This window comes from Pseudophryne corroboree, chromosome 2, assembly GCF_028390025.1.
Source record: "Pseudophryne corroboree isolate aPseCor3 chromosome 2, aPseCor3.hap2, whole genome shotgun sequence".
NCBI classification, from domain to species: Eukaryota; Metazoa; Chordata; class Amphibia; order Anura; family Myobatrachidae; genus Pseudophryne; species Pseudophryne corroboree.
In genome coordinates, this window is record NC_086445.1 from 109,467,085 (window position 1) to 109,489,872 (window position 22,788).

At 44.0% G+C, this 22,788-nt stretch overlaps 1 protein-coding gene across 2 annotated transcripts in view; it reads right to left on the minus strand.

Annotated features, from left to right (window-relative positions):
- DDX10 (DEAD-box helicase 10) overlaps window positions 1-22,788 on the minus strand; it is a 518,528-nt gene that overhangs the window by 77,038 nt on the left and 418,702 nt on the right. For both annotated transcript variants that reach the window (XM_063951594.1, XM_063951595.1), the window contains exon 17: window positions 6,232-6,368. In XM_063951594.1, coding sequence (XP_063807664.1) covers window positions 6,232-6,368 — 137 coding nt within the window. The remainder of the gene's footprint in view (window positions 1-6,231; window positions 6,369-22,788) is intronic.

The following is a 22,788-nucleotide window of genomic DNA, read 5'->3' on the forward strand; positions in this document are numbered from 1 at the left end:
CAGCAGATAAGTTAAAGAACAGAGTAGCTTTTTATAACAGGTTGTTTTCATACACAAGGTCGTTTATCATACCTCTTCATATGAAGGGGACTTATAACATCTAATTTTAACATGTCAATATGTTTTATAGATGAGTAGGTGTAAACATTGTGTCCACATATCACACAAGGGATAATACCTGCGTGTGTCTTAGATTTTTAACTGTCATCAACTTTCACACTAGTTTGATTATTAATTCGCAGTCATGTATATAATTTTTTTATCTTATTTTTCAGATTTTGTCACTTTTAAGCATATGTTTTTTATATATAGTAATGTTGTGCAGGTTTTATGGTTAAAACACATTGTTTTATAGCATTATTAAATCTGTATCCATGGTTTCCATGGTTACAGATCGTGTGCACGTCCACAGCCGTCGCGGGATGACGTCACTTCCCGGGCTCACGGGGAGACGCGACCGGAAGTGCGGGACCCGTGGCTCCGGCAGGCGTCGCCGCGGCGGGGGTTGGCGCTTCTAGACATGGTAAGGTATTTAAGGTTGTTTTCTCACTGTGTGTACTTGTGTTTGGTTTGTCCTGAGGAAAAGGGTGCGTCCCCCGAAACGTAGACGTGATTAAACACTGATTGGTTCGTTTGACTACACTATCAGTCTCCGAGTGCCGCCTTTCTTCTCCATATGCATTGAGGTAGCAACAACCGCTAAGGAGGGCACCGGAGCAAGTAACCTGTCGGGAGGGGTGAGTGCCGGACCACACAGAGGATTGCATATATATATATATATATATATATATATATATATATATATATACTTCCAGTGTTAGCCGGCACTCACAACCAGGGATCAGCTTGCTCCGGTGCCTGTTTAAACAGCATAATATGGATCCAAATGGAACGGCAGTCGGAGACCATAAAAAGTGGAAAATGTATTTCACGTCATTAACGTTTCGGGGCAGCAAGCCCCGTCCTCAGAATGAACACAGCAGACTCATGCGCTCATACCAACCTTAACCAATATTTGTATCCTCTCCCCATTGGTATTTCAGGTAGGTAACGTTAGTTATGACTCCAATAGAATACCTTGCGTTAATCACTAAATTGGACACCAGTGTGGGTGAAGCCAAATAAGACATATAAGGACCCTTTGATAAAGCTGCTGGGAGCAGCGAAACGCGTCAGAGAACTTTGCTCCAGACCATTGGACTCCTCCTAAGGCATCTACATTTCAGGACTTAATTTCAAGACGACCCGTTGCTTAAAGTGAACCAGGATCCTTCATCTTTCTATGGTCCCACGAGTTACCATTTATTAGGATTCTCCTAATTGGAACACAACGTGCAGGTTAATACAGTGCCATCTCCACAGACTGTGAACCAGAATCCATCACATCTATTAAGGACCACCATTTTGGATCCCTGCATTGGAACACAGGTTGGGCATTATTACACCAGTCCTGTTTTTGGCCATAGACTATGTCCTAATCATCAAACGGACTTTATTGCTGCCATAAGGAGTGTATTTCATGTCCAAACTGGTCTTCAATTGACTGAGTGAGATATTAATAGCATCTTTTCTCATTTATTGCTCAGTTTTTTAAATGCTTTTTAGCTATTAAATTTATTTGATTGTAGCATCTTGTGTATAGTGCTGTATTTTTATTTACTGTTTAATTATGTATATTTCATTATTTTTATTTTATATTATGGTTTATAACTGAATTTAAAAATGGCGCATATGACATGACAGTAGTGCACAATAAAAAAAAAATTATATCTATCTATCTATATTATATATATATATATATATATATATATATATATATTCTCAACAGAACAGGTATCAATCATTGTGGATTCTTTACATTACAGATCTTTCTCTGTCCATTTGTTATCCAGAACTTGGAATCTAGGGATTGCATGCATTATTTAGCCCACATACTATCCGGATAAATACTAGGACAATAACATATCGATTCACCTCCTAGGATATATAACTACATTCAGCGATATGTTGAGACTATACATATATATTTTTTAATTGTGCACTACCATAATAACATATGTGCCATTTTAAATTCATTTATAAACCAGAATATAAAATAAAAATGATGAAATATACATAATTGTCTTATTTGGCTTCACCCACTACAGCGTCAAATTTAGTGATTGGCGCAAGGTGTTCTATTGGGAGTTATATGTTGTGGTTTCTTTGTGTAGATAAAGAAACATTTTTATGCAATCACAGGCATAATTACACCAGCAGGTTTATGGTAAAAATTATATATATCTATAGAATAACACACAGATTGGCTATTTAGCGCCTGGTCAAAATATGTTTTTTGAAGTAACGTTAGTTGACTAATCACTGCATTTGTTTTAACTATTATGTAAAAAAAAAATTTTTCAAGTCAGAATGTTCCGTAGGTTTGAGTACAACACAGCGCTGGCCAAGGCCATCTCCTCATCTTTATTTATGGCACTTATCTTGGAAAAAGAATAGGCTTCTTAGGTCTTCAGAGCTCACCATCTGTACCGCCCTGCATTACTCAGCGTCTTTCCGCCGCTTCACATTGGATGCCTTCTCGCCACCTTTAATGCTCTCTTTGAAAAACTGAACAAATAATCTTCCTACCAGTCAACAAAAGCCACCTACAGTACCTGACCTCTCCATTTCTGTTGTCAACACAACAATAAAATCTTATCCCTTGACAAATAAAGATGAGTCCTCAATTCATCTTGCCTCAATATGCCATGCAGCAGGAGATGCCTGGCGGGAGTCAGCTGGCAGGTCTTGGGCAGCTCTAGAGCTGGGCATCTTTTCTTGCCAAAAATGTGTCTTATTCTCATCACTACGTGAATAGGACACACAAGCAGCTTATGCTAATTAAAATATGTGGCACGCCTATATTCTGTGTGTGCCAGCAGCTGTATCTGCATATGAAATGCTACATTACAGTGATTTCCAGGAATAACACACTGTAATGTAGAATTTCATATGCAGATACAGCCGCGATCACACACACAATATAGACATGCTGCATATTATTTTAATCAGCAGAGTCTGCTTGAGCGTCCTATGCGCATAGCGCTGTGACTAAGACACATTTAAACGGAAGAAGTTGCACATAAAGACACTTGGTGCTATTGAGTTACGCCACAGCACAGCGTGACAAGAAGGGCTGTTCAACGTGACTTTTTAAATTTGTTGACCTGTTTCCACTGTCGACCTAGTCCATGTTGACCAATAGTGGTCCATCTACTGACTGTCGACCTTATCCAGGTCGACCCATTGATCCATAACCAAATAATTGATAGCTGGAGTCTCCCTAGAACCCAAAAATGCACAGACACCAAAGTGTATAAAAACCTGAAATTGGGATATGTCACACCATCCCCTCCACCTCGTACCCGACCCACCCTGCACTGGAGGCAAGCATTACAGCCTTACAACCTCCCTTCCCCTTTACCATCATGCATCCCAATATCACCTGAACAGTATTTACTGCTTCTGTATCTCTGGGGAAGTAGGAATTTGAAGTTTACTAATGATCCTTCTTAGCTATGTCTTACAGAATACTATTGTATTTTAAAATTATTTGGATAGGCTGCACCTTTAATTCCAGCCACATGTGATTATAGCAGATCTCAGTGGAAAAAGCGGCAATAGGAAATTGGTAGTAAATTACTTTCACAGATTAGCATTGAAACACTGCTAATTGACTCCCACTATCATGTTATGACGGAGGGAGTGACGCCAGTAACTTACTGACTGCAAGTCTGCAGCATATCATTAGGCAGGTGTTTCTACGGCTAAACAAACTGGACACTTAACTTGATTGCGGACAGGCAGGCGCCACACAATTTGGCAGTGTTGCAGTAACTGGCACATCAATATCAGCACCCATCTGCATTCTATTTAATGTGATGTTACAAGCAATTTTCCGATGTAAGGTACAAAGTTTTATTTTTAGACCTAGATGTTCTGGTACTGCGGAAATCAAACATTTATTGTAGCAAGATGTTTTGATTTTCCAGTCTGGAAAGCCTTCCTGTATAAATTAGCTTTTGCTTACGGCTTAAACTATAAAAAAAAAAAAAAAAAAAAATACCACAAAGCAACATAAAACGGATTCAGTGTATCCATAGAGATATACATCGGAAGTAATGAAATTATTGGCGGTGTGTAGCGATACTCGGGTGCAGATATTGGTCAGGCACGATACCCCAAAAATTGTACGTTTTATCACGCACATCCAAGAGGTGTGAGGGAATAGGTACAATGCCCTGTTCTGGAATGGAACATCATGACCATCCCACTGTCAAAGTCGAAAAATATTGCAGTACACACATCACGTACGAACTACACACAGATGGCCTCCGCGCGTGTACTTGTTCTGCTGTGCGTGCACATATTCGCAATTTGCGTATGGTCGCTCCCGCGGTCGTGCGCATCAGAGCGTGTTATGGGTATTTACGGTAGAGTTTGTGAACGCATGGAAAGCTATCAAAACACATTACATATTTAATCCAAATAGTGCACAAAGTACACATAGCCCCCCTGCACCACATATGAAATTAACAACAGTTTAAATGGTTTCAGAACAAAGGGATTCACCTTTACAGAATAGGAGGGGACAGAACAAGGTCATAAGGTGGTGTTTGGTATCCAGCTGAAGGGTATTTTAAGGGTAACATTCCGGTGGTGGTATGAGGAAGATCGCATGTTCCTGCGGATAGTTATGTGCAGAAGCAGAATATAGATATAAACTGTATTTACTGTACATTATGTATGCGGCGGGAATCCAGAGGAGACCACCCACAAGAGCAGTTGGGAAAGACATCGCCTACCTATTCAAACCGACCTATGACCTCTCCTGTACTGTAAAAGTGCATTCCTGTGTCCAATGGACAAAGGGATTACAGTATCCATTGTATTGCTTTTGGAAGAATTGTATAAATAAAGCCTGCTGCAGCCTGGTCACACACGAGACTCACAAAGTTATCTATCAGATGACCGGGGACCGGCTGGGTTGCGCAAGCTTGTCCACTCAAGTATGTACCATTGAATGTAGCCATTTACTCTGTTAAATTGTATTGTATTATTTGTATTGTAACCCCCTTTCAGCAATAATCCACTGTGGTGTCGGAACCCAGCGGTTAAATCACAATTGGGGTCGTGTCTTCATTGCCCTGCTAAGGTTTAAAGTGTTTTATCATTGCATTGCATTACTGTGAAGGTTTAAAGTGTATCTCTGGGTGTGTGCGCGCTGTGTGTACTTTGTACCCCCAGCGCGGCGTTTGTACGCTAAGTCCGTACAGTGATACGGGACACCGTACGCAAACAGTGTATAAAGTACGTAGCGTGTGTACTAGGTTTAGCGGCCGCAGCGGCTCCATGGTAAAGTGTATTCTAAGTGTGTATAAGGTATAGCTTTCATTCCTGTTAGATAATCGACATTATCACCGCCCAATTGAATCACTCCCATAGAGTCTCGCGACTGTAATATCATGGACATTGTTTTGTTAATTGGATTAACGCTCTCTCATCGCTATTCTATATTCCAAACAGGAAAAGATTTACTAAGGAGTAGTTGACAATATAATGTTTGTGTAAAAAGACCTTTTAAATAACACTTTTGTTTCATAGCAGCTGTAGAAAATAAAGGCCCAGATTTATCAAGTCTTGGAGAGTGATAAATTGCACGGTGATAAAGCACCAGCCAATCAGCTCCGAACTGCCATGTTACAGGCTGTCTTTGTAAAATGACAGTTGGGAGATGATTGGTTGGTAATTTATATCCATGTAATTTATCACTCTCAATGGCTTGATAAATCTGGTCCAAAATGAGAAAGGATCAACTCCAGAAAGACGAACCCCATTGTTTTATTAAATCTCTGTGATCAACTCCCTTCCACCCGTAAACTCTTTCCAGACTGTGGAGGAGTTGTGCTAGTGATATAAAGAAGTAAAGTGTAGAGTACCTGTAAGTTAATTAGGTACGACCCCCTACTCAACTCCTGCCATTAGTAGTTTCAGGAAGGAGGGCCGCTAACAAGAAATAATTACCGTAACGGCACAACTATTTTGAAGTATAGAGAGAACATTACCTAAATATTCATCTAATACAGTGATTCCCAGAGTCGGTCCTCAAGAACCCCCAACAGTTCAAGCCTTAGTATGATAATATGTGTTAATGAAGCATTCAATACATTATAACACGTGACAAACGCATACCTTATGCTTTCTTCTATGGACCCCTCATCGTTATCTTCCACATCTCTGTATTTGTCAGGGTCTGGGAGAGCGCTTAGGTCCACTTCATCCTCACTGTCATTACGGTCAAGATACGCAACAGCTTCCTCCTCCTCTTCCTAGAAAAGACCAGTTTCCAAATGTTAGAAGCTAAGCCTCATACATGACCATCAGCTTCCCATTTTATCTGAGCAATAACTTTATTTAGTAAACCCATGGCTGTCTGTGGCTCTGCAGACCAGATGTTGCATCATCCCTACTTATCCAATGCTCTATAGATGCCGTAACTCACAGTAAAGGTATATATCATGTGACCCTCGGTTATTGGATTACTTGGATTTACACGTTATAACACACAAGTTACCAGCCCGTCAATATAACGGAACAACATAACAGTAATGTCAGTGCTGGTGGCTGTTCATGCACGAAGGTTGCAACATTGAATTGCTCCATCGGGCACCATCTAGTGGCTGCCAGCGTGCAAAACACTTGAATTCCCCCCATTGAGGTGAGGAGCAGCATTAGCCATTAGGGAGGAGAGCCATGCCCATAAGAACTTATATAAGTAGTTAAGAGCTGGGAGGGTGAACTGGGAAAGGTACAGTAAATGGTGTAGAAAGATTGATTTAAGACGCTACACAACATGAAATTAAAAATCCTATTGTTGGCCCGTTAAGATTCACCACCATTCCCTACTACCAAATATATAATTTATTTATTTTTTTAAATCAGAAATATTTTTTTTTGTGTGTGTAATAAACACAAGTAAAAATATAATGTTTACGTGGTCTATAAGTTGCACACTACACACATCTCAGGATTTATTATAATCTCCTGCATTTAGCTGGACTTCTCTAGAGCTGCCCAACACCTTTAGTAGTCTACCTGAGTCTACCTGAGTCCATCAGGTTCTCAACACTCATGTTTGCAAAAAATCCTACCCAGAGTCCTCTCTGCTTCCTGTCCTCACCAATGCTGATCGCAATTACCACACCTTCCACCAGCCTGCCCTCTGCACCATGTGTGGGGGTCTCGCTCTGATGTTCTCTCATCATAATGCTTTATAAATGCAGTATAACAACAACACACTTATTCCAGGTACCTGACTTAGATGTGTATGACTGTCAGCTCCACCACTTGCTCAATCAGACAATCATGACCCGAATTCTGCGGGTGAGCAGAGTGAGATGACAAATGCCACTATGGTTGCCCTATTTGTAAATCTGCTCCTCTATGCTGTGTAATGAGCGCTCGATTACCCACATAACCGTGCTCTGGTATCTTATGTTAAAAGAAACAAAAAATATCCAGATAACAGTGCCCTGTCTATCCATGTAAAGACAGCGGATACACATCAGCATCTACTGCCAGTATTTTACTAAATTCACGGGTCACAAAGCCCTTTTCTCCATTCAATGACCTGCTCCTCTCAGCAGGAGCTTGTAACAGAGCTACTCAACCATAATAACTTATATGACCCTGTAATATTCTGAATTATGTCAGGCTCTGCAGGAACTGGGAAGGTGTCATGTGATGCCAGAAGCTGCTGGATTGAATACATGCTGTGTCCTTTAAACTAAATACATCCTGACCTAAACCATCTCATTGTTTCTGCAAACATGGGGTATGTCTTGAAAATACAGCATAAGTGATACAGTACAGTATATTATATGACACTTCAGATGATGACACTGTGAACACGCTGACATTCTGAGGATGTCAACATGCTGAACCATGTCAGCATTCTAGTGTTGACATTATGAATGCAAGATCATCTATACACAACCCTTCTAATGATTATTACAATGTACTCACTGTCTATCAGCCTGCCACTGAGAATACACAACGGGCTCTCATTACTCAGAAATCCTGCCACCACCCATCACATTTCCACTCTACAATAATGACTTAGAGATCAGCAGATGGCTCTAGTAGGCACTGCCATGCCTCCACTACGACTTAGGCCCTGCTACTGTGTTAGTAGCTCTCAGGGAAGATTCACGGTACGAGAATGGGATTAGTCATATTGGCCCTGCCCCCTGCGGCCAGTGTATGTATATCAGTCATCGCTAACCCCCCCCCGTGTTCACCGGGGTAAGGTGGTTATATGTGTATTATCCCTAAAGGCATTCAGAACCATTAATCAGGCCCCACTATCTGAACCAGTAGATATAATGTATGTGGATCTAGCAGCTGGGTGTGGGATGATAGTTAGACAATCAATAGATAGACACCACGTGTAAGACAGACATTAGGTCGACAGGGTCAAAATATCGACATGAAAAAAGTAGACAGTACAAAAGGTCGACAGGGTCAAATGGTCGACGTGAAAATGGTCGACACAAAAAATGTAGACACCATGTTTTTTGCATTTTTGTGGTTTGTGTGGATAGTTTTGTCATCTGGGATCCCCAGTTGTAGGAAGGGCTGCGCTCGCCACAAGGTTCATAACCAACTCTATGCCGACATGGATAGAGAAGATATGAAATAGTCCAAAACATGTAACATTTAAAAAAAAAAAACACGTGTCTATCTTTTTTAGGTCGACCATTTTCATGTCGACCTTTTGACCATGTCAACCTAATGTCTGTATAACATATGGTGTCTAGACACCGTCTATCAACCGGATACCCTAGCAGCTGCCATGTTAGTTAGACTCATTACACTGAAGAATCATCGTGCAGAAAAAAAATATTTTTTCTTTAATATAAAAGACAAAAAAAACCTCAAAAACAGAAATGATTATTTGTATGTAAGTGTTTATGGACAATGGGGTAGATGTATTAACCTGTAGAAGGCATAAGGAAGTGATAAACCAGTGATATGTGCAAGGTGATAAATGCACCAGCCAATTAGCCCCTAACTGTTAATTTACATATTGGAGCTGATTGGCTGGTTTGTTTATCACCTTGCACATTATCACTGGTTTATCACTTCCTTATGCCTTCTCCAGGTTAATACATCTGCCCCAATATGAGCACCTGGGACACAGAGGCAGCGTCTGCAGGCCAGGATTACCTCCACTATATAGCGGGAACATCTGTATCTAGGTGAGGCCTGCGGAGCTGTGATTCTGTAAGTGTGTAGCATGTAACAAGACAACCCCTCACTGTAGGTATGAGATGTGCGGGTTCGGATTTCCCCGGATCTCAAAACAGCATCTTATTGGCTCTCGGATGTCACATGTTTCGGATAGCCAATAAGAAAAATCTGGATAAATCCGAACTTGCGTTAATTTTGGCATTCAGAACAGAGTAAATCAGAACCCGCAAAAAAAAAATAAAAAAATATATATAAAAATAAATATATATATATATATATATATATATATATATATATACACATACATACACACATACACACACACACAGTATACAGGTTGAGTATCCCTTATACAAAATGCTTGGGACCAGAAGTATTTTGGATACCAGATTTTTCCGTATTTTGGAATAATTGCATACCATAATGAAATATCCTGGCGATGGGACCTAGCACAGAATACATTTATGTTTCATATACACCTTATACACACAGCCTGAAGGTCATTTTAGCCAATATTTTAATAACTTTGTGCATTTAACAAAGTGTGTGAACATTTACACAATTCATTTATGTTTCACATACACCTTATACACACAGCCTGAAGGTCATTTAATACAATATTTTTAATAACTGTGTATTAAACAAAGTTTGTGTACATTGAGCCATCAGAAAACAAAGGTGTCACTATCTCACTCTCACTCAAAAAATTCTGTATTTCGGAATATTTGGATATGGGATACTCAACCTGTATATATATCTATGTCTCATGTGTGCTTAGCATGGTTTTAGAAATGCCATAAAAATCACCTGACACAGTAAACTAGCTTAGCTTTGAAGTGGATCGACAGTGCAATCTTATAGAGAGCTGTGATGGGAGAGCGTTTCATCTTCTCACTGGTTAATATTGGCTGAATATCACAGAGACTGATTCAAAGGCAAAATGCATATTTTTATGACCACAGCAAAGTGCTATTCAACCCTAGGCGTTTCAGGATCAGATCTACTGGTGCTGTAGCTCACAGCGTTCTGAAAGATAACTGGCGATGCACTTGGATTAATAGGATTATCATAAAGAAGTAGAAACAGTGTCTATGTCGACCACTATTGGTCGACAGTAAGTAGGTCGACATGGTCTCTCCGTAGAGTGACCGGGAACCCCAATTAGTGCTCCGCTTTGCTCTCCATGCTTCGGGCAAGGTGCCTCGCTGCGCTTAGCACAGGTTACCGTTCCCAATTGTAGTCCACGTGGATCGTAAAGCATAAAAAAAGTTCAAAAAGTGAAAGAAATGTGAAAAACTCATGTCGACCTAGAGGCAAAGTCGACATACTTACTGTTGACCAATAGTGATCGACCTAGACATTGTCGACCCAAGTGTGGTCGACCTAGAGACCGGATACCCCAAGAAATGTGGGTAACTTTCATTTGTTTCTGTTTTCTGAGAAATTTTAGTCATATGCATTAACAAGAATTAAAAAATTGCCATTGATTCCAATTTAAAAAAAGAAGAAAGAAAATAACCCACAGAATGTGCGCTTAACTTTACCTAAAAAATTTTCAACAATACACCTTTCTAGACCTAGACGAAAACTTCTTTGAATTGATAAAGCTTATTCTCCGGATAAACATATGGTAAATATTACTTAAACTTTTTAGTACAATGGGCCTTATTCAGGTTTGTTAGCAAACCCAAAAAGTAAGCAATTGGGCAAAACCATGTTGCACTGCATGTGGGGCAGATGTAACATGTGCAGAGAGAGTTAGATTTGGGTGGGGTGTGTTCAATCTGAAATCTAATTTGCAGCGTAAAAATAAAGCAGCCAGTATTTACCCTGCACAGAAACAATATAACCCACCCACGTCTAACTCTCTCTGCACATGTTACATCTGCCCCACCTGCAGTGCATAAAGGTTTTGCCCAATAGAGTACTTTTTTGGTTTGCTAAGACACCTGAATAACCCCCAATGTCTTTAATTGGATTGTTTGTTGTTGTAGTTTTTTTGTCTTCTCTGTATGCATGCATTGGTGTCACCGAAGCATTACAGAAAACATCATTTATAAACCAAAGACACAAAAACACTTGGCAAGTGCAGATCTTTGTTTGGCAAACACTAATTATATAGTTCTATATAAATAAATAATTAACGATGACAAATATTGACTTGTACAGCTAAGTCCCAGAGAAGCTGGTCTAACCGTCTAAACGGCGCTGTCAGGTGATACTTTAGTACAGATATTTTTTTATTTCCTTCATTTTGCAGCACAGCAATACTGTAGCTGTGCCTCAAGATACTTTTGATTTTATTTTATTCTTTTTGCTGGACTGTGCGAAGGGGAGAAATGACAAGTGAGATCCCTCATATTTCAGCCTCTCTCAGTTCTTGAGGTCACAGCTGTCAGCTCGCAGCTCAGAAAGTGATATTAATGCGGGCTCCTGTGTGTGAGCGCTTCACTGCGCTGATCTCGGAGATTGTCGGCAGATCCCCAGGGAGATCAAATCTGCATCGGAATGGTCCTGTTCTCTGCTCTCTCTACACTAAGCAGCAAGTTTGTGCTGTGTCGTTTCTGCAAACACAATACCAGCCGTTTACAACAGAAGAATAATGTATGCCAGAGGATTGCGGAAATTAAAATGCGACTTGGGTCTCCCAGCAGATGTCTATTTAGAATTCAGCACATTTAAAAGGCGTAAAAATCACAAATCTCAGAGTACAATGTGGAGCAGAAGAGGAGATATTGCAACATATTTCTTAAGCGTAAAATGTAATTGTAGATGATTTGTTATTTTCAGGAATGGAAAAGATAAAATATGGTTACAAAGGGATGCGGTCAAGATGCCGCCGGCCGGAATCCCGGCGGTCGAAATACCGACGCCGGAATCCCGACCGCCACAATCACGACATATTCTCCCTCCGTGGGTGTCCACGACACCCATAGAGGGAGAATATAATAGTGCGAGGCACCGTGCCCGCAGCGTGGCGAGCGAAGCGAGCCCGCAAGGGGCTGCGTTCCGCTCGCCACCCCTGTCGGGATTGTGTAGTCGGGATTCCGGCGTCGGTATTTCGACCACCGGGATTCCGGCCGGCGGCATTTAGTACTGATCCCGTTACAGGCGCTATATGTCGCCAGATTGGCAGGGAGGGTTAAGAAAATATTTGTCTACTAAAATGAAGCTTCCAAGATACTTTTTTGACATTCTACAGAACTACAGGGCTGATTTAGGTGCCGGAGGTTTAGCGGCGCATGCCGCGCAGTACCGATGCTCAGTACTATGCTCATGAGCTGGACCTGTACTGAACGTGTTCAGGATGAGTCTGCGACGTCGGACACAGTACTACATCAGATTGTCAGTGATTGATTTGTTTCCCAAAATGGATGTGTGCCGCCGTCGTTGCGGTGGAGCACTCTCAGTCAGAGGATGGAGATTTCCTGGCCTCGTTGTTGTATCTGCAGCGGCCGTCTTGAGCGACCTCCCACGGGTTATGCAGCCAGCCGATGGTGTCAGAAATAGCCGATGCGGTCTCCTAGGACGCAGCTAGGATCACTAATGCAAGCAGGAGGCGTGACGTCTCCTGCTTCCACCTAAGCGGCAGCGATAGCATTTCCTACCGCATCTGAATCAGGCCCTATGTCCATTGTAGCCATTTACACCGTACCTGCCTACCCTGGGAGACTCCTGAATTTCAGGGAGAAAATCCCACCCTCCCGCTTCTAGCATCACCTTCTTCTGAAGTGGGCGGGGCTTTGAGGATACAAATGTTGTCATTGCGGAGGGGGAATGTGTTGGGATGACTAATTACACATCATCAACCAATCCGCACTGCTCCCTCAACCATTCACTACTACAGAGGTTCCCAAACGCGGTCCTCAAGGCAACCCAATGGTCCAGGTTTTAAGTGTATCCATGCTTGGCCACAAGTGACTTAATTAGCACCTAACTCAATTTGATTTAACCATCTGTGCTGAGCCATGGCTATACCTAAATCCTGGACTTTTGGGGTGGTTTGAGGACCGCGTTTGGGAACCTCTGCTCTACTATATTATGTGGTAGCCCAGTAAATAACCAATGAGTATGACACAGGACAGCGCTGCTTTACATTAACCTCTTGCAAATCCAAACTTATGGATGGGCGCACACACACACAGTATTTAAAGCGCAAAAAAAGCAACTATTCCATATTAATATATTTCATTGCTGTACGCACATCGAACACCAATAGGACACAATTTGGGTAGGAGCTTCATCTGCGGGGAAGGGTAGCACTTTCAGTTATTAACAGTGCAGCAGTGCACATCAGAGAAAAAAGCCGAATAATGTATTTTACCTTCCAGATTCTTATCAGGATATTTATCATTTTGTGTATACTGGTTCTTCAAAGAAGATCTCCGGACTCAACTAAAATTATATTCATAGTGTGGAAATTGCTGCTTGAGACCATTGCTCCTGCTGTATGTTTTCTTGGAACAAATTCCGGAACCACCCACATGCCCTTTCCTACCCAATTACATCCCCTCTGAACAGTCCACACATATCCTCACATATTTCCTCTTTCTTCACTTACCCATCCTCCTGCCCCAGGCCATCATTGCTGTGTGGCCATATCATACAGCCCACCAAGAACCTTTGCAATCTGGTGGACTATTATGCAGCTGATAGCACCTATCTTTGTATATCAATGCCTATTTCTCTAGATTGTAAGATTGCGAGCAGGGCCCTCCTACCTCTATGTCTGTCTGTTATTAACCAGTCTGGTTTTATCACTGTTGTTTTTCGAATTGTAAAGTGCAATGGAATATGCTGTGCTATAAAAGAAACTGTTAATAAATAAAAAAGTAAATAAAGAAAATCTCTGAGCTGGAGAATTATGCATTAGGTCTTCTGACCATGGACTGTCCAATCAGCTGAGACCTAATGCAGACGCTACTCCGTGTCCGCCTTGACCAGGCTTGGTGAATACACAGAGCATGGACAGCATATCTCCCAAGCTATAGGATTTGGGCTGGACAGTCTCGATTTTGAACTCTGTCCACCTGCCCTGACTGCTATGTCCTGTAGTCACTGCTGCTCAGTCATGTACACCAGCCACTAGTGTCCTCAGTGATTAATAGTGTCATCAAGCATCGAGAGTCCACCCACTTCACTGGTGATCTGGGAGAATGGACTACTCTCCCTGGAGACCAGGACACCCACAAGTTGTGAGTCTCCAGGACATACATAGCAGAGAGCAGGCAAGTATGACCTGTACAGTACTGTGGAAGATATTGGCACTTCTAAATAAAGGACTTTAACATTTTAAACCTACCGTAATTAATTACTCTCCTGTTGCCATTTCTACCCTAGTGTGACTCTAGGATGCAAGCGAGAATGGTTCCCAAACTCTGTTCTCAGGACCCCGCACAGTTCACGTTTTCAGAACACCTAGCACGTGCGCAGGTGTATTCATTACTCACCGATACATTTTAAAAGATCCACAGGTGGAGTGGATTATTTCACTTGCCCTTTTGCGAGGAGACCTGGAAAATGTTAACTATGTAGGGTCCTGTGACTGAGTTTGAGAATCTATGTTCTAGATTAAGTAGGGGATATTCTAGCATAGTGAGATTTTATTAATGGCAATTGTAATTTAATGTGGAGTGAAAAACATTTTTTTTCCTGTACAAGAAATGATATAAAAATGCAGATAGCAGACAACCTCAGGGCTCTTTCCAACTTGCAAATAAACAAAATAATCCTAGCGCACGCGTGACATTCACAAAGTCAGTGACAACCTGGGCCGAGGTACATCTGACCTATTAGGAAGATAGAATCTGAACCTTTTGGGCCAAGCTACCTGAAGCTGCTCAGTTCACAGTTATGCCTGGTGGTTTACAGAAGGGCAAGAATTACTTCCCGGTTGTTCCCAGGGTGTTATGTCATAGACACAATCAGAAAAAGTTTTGGAGCAACCTCTTGGCAGGTAAGACAGGCTGTCATACCCAGTAGACGCTGATTTATGGATGGTGCTGACAATTCAGCAGTGCCAAGTAGTCAATACTGATTGTCGAATAGCTTTTCACCAATCAACATACTAGAAGCGGTCTACCAATCATGACGTCTCTCCCATAGTTCCGAGTAGAGGAGCGGCGCCGGCAGAGGTCTGCAGCAGTCGGGAATCAGGAGCGGGATATTAAGTATTCATTTTTATTTTTTTTTATTTTTTTGTAAGCGGCGCTACTGTACATGGGGCACAAAATAAGAATTTACTCACCGGTAATACTATTTCTCGTAGTCCGTAGTGGATGCTGGGAACTCCGTAAGGACCATGGGGAATAGACGGGCTCCGCAGGAGACTGGGCACTCTAAAAGAAAGATTATGTACTATCTGGTGTGCACTGGCTCTTCCCTCTATGCCCCTCCTCCAGACCTCAGTTAGGGAAACTGTGCCCGGAAGAGCTGACACAACAAGGAAAGGATTTGGAATCCAGGGTAAGACTCATACCAGCCACACCAATCACACTGTACAACTTGTGATAACCATACCCAGTTAACAGTATGAACAACAACTGAGCCTCATTTAACGGATGGCTCATAACAATAACCCTTTAGTTAAGCAATAACTATATACATGTATTGCAGAGAGTCCGCACTTGGGCGGGCGCCCAGCATCCACTACGGACTACGAGAAATAGAATTACCGGTGAGTAAATTCTTATTTTCTCTGACGTCCTAGTGGATGCTGGGAACTCCGTAAGGACCATGGGGATTACACCAAAGCTCCCAAACGGGAGGGAGAGTGCGGATGACTCTGCAGCACCGCATGAGCAAACTCAAGGTCCTCCTCAGCCAGGATATCAAACTTGTAGAACTTAGCAAACTTGTTTGACCCCGACCAAGCAGCAGCTCGGCAAAGCTGTAAAGCCGAGACCCCTCGGGCAGCCGCCCAAGAAGAGCCCACCTTCCTTGTGGAATGGGCTTTCACCGATTTTGGATGCGGCAATCAAGCCGCAGAGTGAACCCGCTGAATCGTGCTATAGATCAAGCGAGCAATAGTCTGCTTCGAAGCAGGAGCGCCAACCTTGTTGGCTGCATACAGAATAAACAGCGAGTCAGACTTTCTGACTCCCGCCGTTCTGGAAACATAAATTTTCAAAGCCCGGACTACGTCCAGCAACTTGGAATCCTCCAAGTCCCTAGTAGCCGCAGGCACCACAATAGGCTGGTTCAAATGAAACGATGATACCACCCTAGGGAGAAATTGGGACGAGTCCTCAATTCTGCCCTCTCCATATGGAAGATCAGATAAGGGCTTTTACATGACAAAAACCGCCAATTCTGACACACGCCTAGCCGAAGCTAAGGCCAATAGCATGACCACTTTCCACGTGAGATATTTTAGCTCCACGGTCTTAAGTGGCTCAAACCAGTGGGATTTCAGGAAATCCAACACAACGTTAAGATCCCAAGGTGCCACCGGTGGCACAAAAGGAGGCTGAATATGCAGCACCCCCGGAACAACGTCTGAACTTCAGGCAGTGAAGCCAGTTCTTTTTGAGAGAAATGGATAGGGCCGAAATCTTGACCTTTATGGATCCTAATTTTAGGCCCATAGTCACTCCTGACTGTAGGAAGTGCAGGAATCGACCCCGCTGGAATTCCTCTGTAGGGCCTTCCCGGCCTCACACCAAGCAACCTATTTTCACTATATACAGTGAAAAAAGTCTTGCTGTCACGTCTTTCCTAGCCTTTATCAGCGTAGGAATAACTGCATCCGGAATGCCCTTTTCCGCTATGATCCGGCGTTCAACCGCCATGCCGTCAAATGCAGCTGCGGTAAGTCTTGGAACAGACAGGGCCCCTGTTGCAACATGTCCTGTCTGAGAGGCAGAAGCCCTGAGTCCTCTGAGAGCATTTCTTGCAGCTCCGGGTACCGAGTCCTTCTTGGCCCATTCGGAACAAAGAATATTGTTCTCACTCCTCCTTTTATTACAATTCTCAGCCCTTGGGTATGAGAGGAAGAGGAGGGAATACATAGACCGACTGGAACACCCACGGTGTTACTAGTGCGACCACAGCTATCACCTGAGGGTCCCTTGACCTGGCTTAAAACCTTTTTTAGCTTTTTATTGAGGTGGGACGCCATCTAGTCCACCTGAGGCAATTCCCATCAATTTGCAAACTGCGTGAAGACTTCCTGATGAAGTCCCCACTTTCCCGGGTGGAGGTCGTGCCTGCTGAGGAAGTCTGCTTCCCAGTTGTCCACTCCCGGAATGAACACTGCTGACAGTGCGCTTACTCGATTCTCCGCCCAGCGAAGAATTCTGGTGGCTTCTACCCTCGCCACCCTGCTCCTTCTGCCGCCTTGGCGGTTTACATGAACCCCTGCGGTCTGACTGGATCAGAACCGGTTGGTCGCGAAGCAGGATCTCCGCTTGACTTAGGGCGTTGTATATGGCCCTTAGTTCCAGGATATTGATGTGAAGGCAAGTCTGTTGACTTGACCACAGACCTTGGAAATTTCTTCCCTGTGTAACTGCCCCCCACCCTCGGAGGCTTGCATCCGTGGTCACCAGGATCCAGTCCTGAATGCCGAATCTGCGGCCCTCGAGAAGGTGAGCACTCTGCAGCCACCACAGGAGAGACACCCTGGCCCTGGGGGATAGGGTGATTAACCGATGCATCTGAAGAGGTGATCCGGACCACTTGTCCAGTAAGTCCCATTGGAAGGTCCTCGCATGGAACCTGCCTAAGGGGATGGCCTCGTATGATGCCACCATCCTTCCCAGGACTCGAGTGCAGTGATGCACTGACACCTGTTTTGGTTTTAATAGATTCCTGACCAGTGTCATGAGCTCCTGAGCTCTCTCTATCGGGAGATAAACCCTTTTCTGGTCTGTGTCTAGGATCGTGCCTAGGAGAGGCAGATGAGCTGTAGGAACCAACTGCGACTTTGGAATATATAGAATCCAGCCATGTTGCCGTTACACTTCCAGAGAAAGTGATACGCTGTTCAGCAACTGCTCTCTTGATCTCGCTTGTATGAGGAGATCGTCCAAGTACGTGATAATAGTGACACCTTGCTTCCGCAGGAGCACAATCATGTCCGCCATTACCTTGGTTATGACAATCCCGTACCGCAATTCTGAGGTACGCCTAATGAGGTGGATAAATGGGGACATGAAGGTATGCATCCCTTATGACCCGATTCACGATAAAGTCTCCCTCTTTTTAGGCTTGCCCTGACCGCTCTTAGCGATTCCATCTTGAACTTGAACCTTCTCAGGTATATGTTCAGGGATTTTTAATTCAATATGGGTCTGACCGAACCGTCTGGTTTCGGGATTACAACATGGTCGAATAATAACACCCTCTTGTTGAAGGAGGGGACCCTTGACCACCACCTGTTAAAGATACAATTTGTGAATTGCAGTTAACACTGGCTCCCCCTCTTTGGGGGGAAGCCCGCAGGGCCGTCGGTGAGGGGGCATCTTCTCACAGTCCAGCTTGTATCCCTGAGACACAATATCTATTGCCCAGGGACCTAACAGGGAGTGAACCCACTTGTGGCTGAACTTACGAAGGCGTGTCCCCACCGGGCCTAGCTCCGCCTGTGGAGCCCCAGCGGCATAGGTGGATTTTTGTAGGGGCCGGGGAGGACTTCTGTTCCTGGGAACTAGCTGTGTTGATCCCGGCTCTGACAAGAAAGGACGCACCTCAGACTTTCTTGTTTCTTTATTCGAAAGGCTGCATTTAATAATGTCGTGCTTTCTTAGGCTGTGCAGGAATATAAGGCAAACTAGCAGAATTACCAGCTATAGCTGTGGAGACCAGGCCCGAGAACCCTTCTCCACACAATCCTCAGCCTTCCATATGCCTCTTAAGTCGGCATCATCTGTCCAATGCATATTCTACAGGACACGTCAAGCAGAGATCGACATAGCTTTGACTCTAGGACCCAGTATACTCATGTCTCTTTGGGCATGCTTTATAACTATGTATCTATCACTTAAGACAGCATCTTTAATATATTTACTAGGGTCTCAATCTCTGCTGATAAGGTACCTGTCCACACTGCCACAGCGCTATAAACCCATGCCCACACAATCGCCGGTCTGGGTAGTATACTAGAATGTGCACGCTATCTGCAGGATCCCTGAGAATAGCAAGTGCTACCATCTGTGCAAACAGGACACCCTAGGGGAAGATTCTCAACACATCCTGGCCCTAGTGGGGAAAGGATACAGCCTGAGAATTCTCTTGTGGGAAGCTGCCGTCTCTTGTCTGGAGATTCCCGCTCTTTTTCCTCATGAGAGGAGGGAAATTTACCTCAGCATTCTTCCCCTTAAACATGTGTACTCTCGTGTCAGGGACAGATGAGTCATCAGTGATATGCAAATCATCTTTTATTTCAATATCATATATTGAATACCTTCTAGCCATCTTGGCTGTAACTTTGCATTATCGTAGTCGACAGTGGAGTTAAACTCCGTGTCGATACCAGTGTTTGTTATTTTGGATAGTGAGCATTGTGAGACTCTGAAGGTCTCTGTGACATAGGGACAGACATGGGTAGATTTCCTGTCTGTTCCCTAACCATTTGTGCAATAAATTCACCTTAGCACTTACACATATCCAAACAGGTGTCAGCGTTGTCGACGGAGACACCCTCTCACATACATATCCGCTCTATCACCTCCTTAGAGGAGCCTTTTACCTCAGACATGTCGACACACGCGTACCGACACACCACACACACAGGGGATGCTCTATTTGAAGACAGTTCCCCCACAAGGCCCTTTGGAGAGACAGAGAGAGAGTATGCCAGCACACACCCCAGCGCTATATAACCCAGGGATTACACTACAACTCAGTGTTTACCCAGTAGCTGCTGTATATACAATTTTTGCGCCTAAATTTATGTGCACCCCCCTCTCTTTTCACCCTTTGTGTACCAGGATACTGCAGGGGAGAGCCTGGGGAGCTTCCTTCCAGCGGAGCTGTGAAGAGAAAATGGCGCTGGTGTACTGAGGAAGAAGGCCCTGCCCCCTCAGCGGCGGGCTTCTGTCCTGTTATAGACTAAAAATGGCGGGGGTTTTACACATATACAGTCACAGACTGTATTATGTGTATTTTTATGCCAAAGGTATTTTTATTGCTGCCCAGGGCGCCCCCTCCCAGTGCCCTGCACCCTACAGTGACCGGAGTGTGTGGTGTGCTGTGGGAGCAATGGCGCACAGCTGCGGTGCTGTGCGCTACCTTAATGAAGACAGGAGTCTTCTGCTGCCGATTTCATCGCTTCTCTAACAAAGACTTTCTTTCTAGCAAGCTCAGGAGAGCCCACTAGGAGCACCCAGCTCTGGCCGGGCACAGATTTTAACTGAGGTCTGGAGGAGGGGCATAGAGGGAGGAGCCAGTGCACACCAGATAGTACCTAATCTTTCTTTTAGAGTGCCCAGTCTCCTGCGGAGCCCGTCTATTCCCCATGGTCCTTACGGAGTTCCCAGCATCCACTAGGACGTCAGAGAAATGGGGGCGCAACTCTACAGGGGGCGTTACTGACCATGCCCCTGGATGAAGCCACGCCCTTATTTCTCGCCCGGGCCGCCACAAGGGCTAGAACCGACCCTGACTGAGGACACCATATTTTGTCGAATGATTTGGAGGTGTTATTAATAAAATCGAACATATAGTATATCAGGTATATGTACCAGATGCTGGATACGATAAAGACTACAGGGATGGGGGAGCAAGAAGCGATCAATCAGTTGGTATTTGGCAGGCTGTGGCGGAAACAATACGACACATTAACTTACTTGGCATGGGGATTCCTCAAGGAGAGGAGTAGATACTTGGGGTCACTTGGAATAGGAGTAGTGATGTGCACCGGAAATTTTTCGGGTTTTGTGTTTTGGTTTTGTGTTCGGTTCCGCGGCCGTGTTTTGGGTTCGAACGCGTTTTGGCAAAACCTCACCGAATTTGTTTTGTCGGATTCGGGTGTGTTTTGGATTCGGGTGTTTTTTTCCAAAAAACCCTAAAAAACAGCTTAAATCATAGAATTTGGGGGTCATTTTGATCCCATAGTATTATTAACCTCAATAACCATAATTTCCACTCATTTTCAGTCTATTCTGAACACCTCACAATATTATTTTTAGTCCTAAAATTTGCACCGAGGTCGCTGGATGGCTAAGCTAAGCGACACAAGTGGCCGACACAAACACCTGGCCCATCTAGGAGTGGCACTGCAGTGTCACGCAGGATGGCCCTTCAAAAAAATACTCCCCAAACAGCACATGACGCAAAGAAAAATGAAAGAAAAAAAGAGGTGCAAGATGGAATTGTCTTTGGGCCCTCCCACCCACCCTTATGTTGTATAAACAGGACATGCACACTTTAACGAACCCATCATTTCAGTGACAGGGTCTGCCACACGACTGTGACTGAAATGACTGGTTGGTTTGGGCCCCCACCAAAAAAGAAGCAATCAATCTCTCCTTGCACAAACTGGCTCTACAGAGGCAAGATGTCCACCTCATCATCATCGTCCGATTCATCACCCCTTTCACTGTGTACATCCCCCTCCTCACAGATTATTAATTCGTCCCCACTGGAATCCACCATCTCAGGTCCCCGTGTACTTTCTGGAGGCAATTGCTGCTGGTAAATGTCTCCATGGAGGAATTGATTATAATTAATTTTAATGAACATCATCTTCTCCACATTTTCTGGAAGTAACCTCGTACGCAGATTGCTGACAAGGTGAGTGGCGGCACTAAACACTCTTTCGGAGTACACACAGGAGGGAGGGCAACTTAGGTAGAATAAAGCCAGTTTCTGCAAGGGCCTCCAAATTGCCTTTTTCCTGCCAGTATACGTACGGACTGTCTGACGTGCCTACTTGGATGCGGTCACTCATATAATCCTCCACCATTCTTTCAATGGTGAGAGAATCATATGCAGTGACAGTAGACGACATGTCAGTAATCGTTGGCAGGTCCTTCAGTCCGGACCAGATGTCAGCATCAGCAGTCGCTCCAGACTGCCCTGCATCACCGCCAGCGGGTGGGCTCGGAATTCGTATCCTTTTCCTCGCACCCCCAGTTGCGGGAGAATGTGAAGGAGGAGATGTTGACGGGTCGCGTTCCGCTTGACTTGACAATTTTCTCACCAGCAGGTCTTTGAACCTCTGCAGACTTGTGTCTGCCGGAAAGAGATCCAACGTAGGTTTTAAATCTAGGATCGAGCACGGTGGCCAAAATGTAGTGCTCTGATTTCAACAGATTGACCACCCGTGAATCCTGGTTAAGCGAATGAAGGGCTCCATCCACAAGTCCCACATGCCTAGCGGAATCGCTCTGTTTTAGCTCCTCCTTCAATGCCTCCAGCTTCTTCTGCAAAAGCCTGATGAGGGGAATGACCTGACTCAGGCTGGCAGTGTCTGAACTGACTTCACGTGTGGCAAGTTCAAAAGGTTGCAGAACCTTGCACAACGTTGAAATCATTCTCCACTGCGCTTGAGAC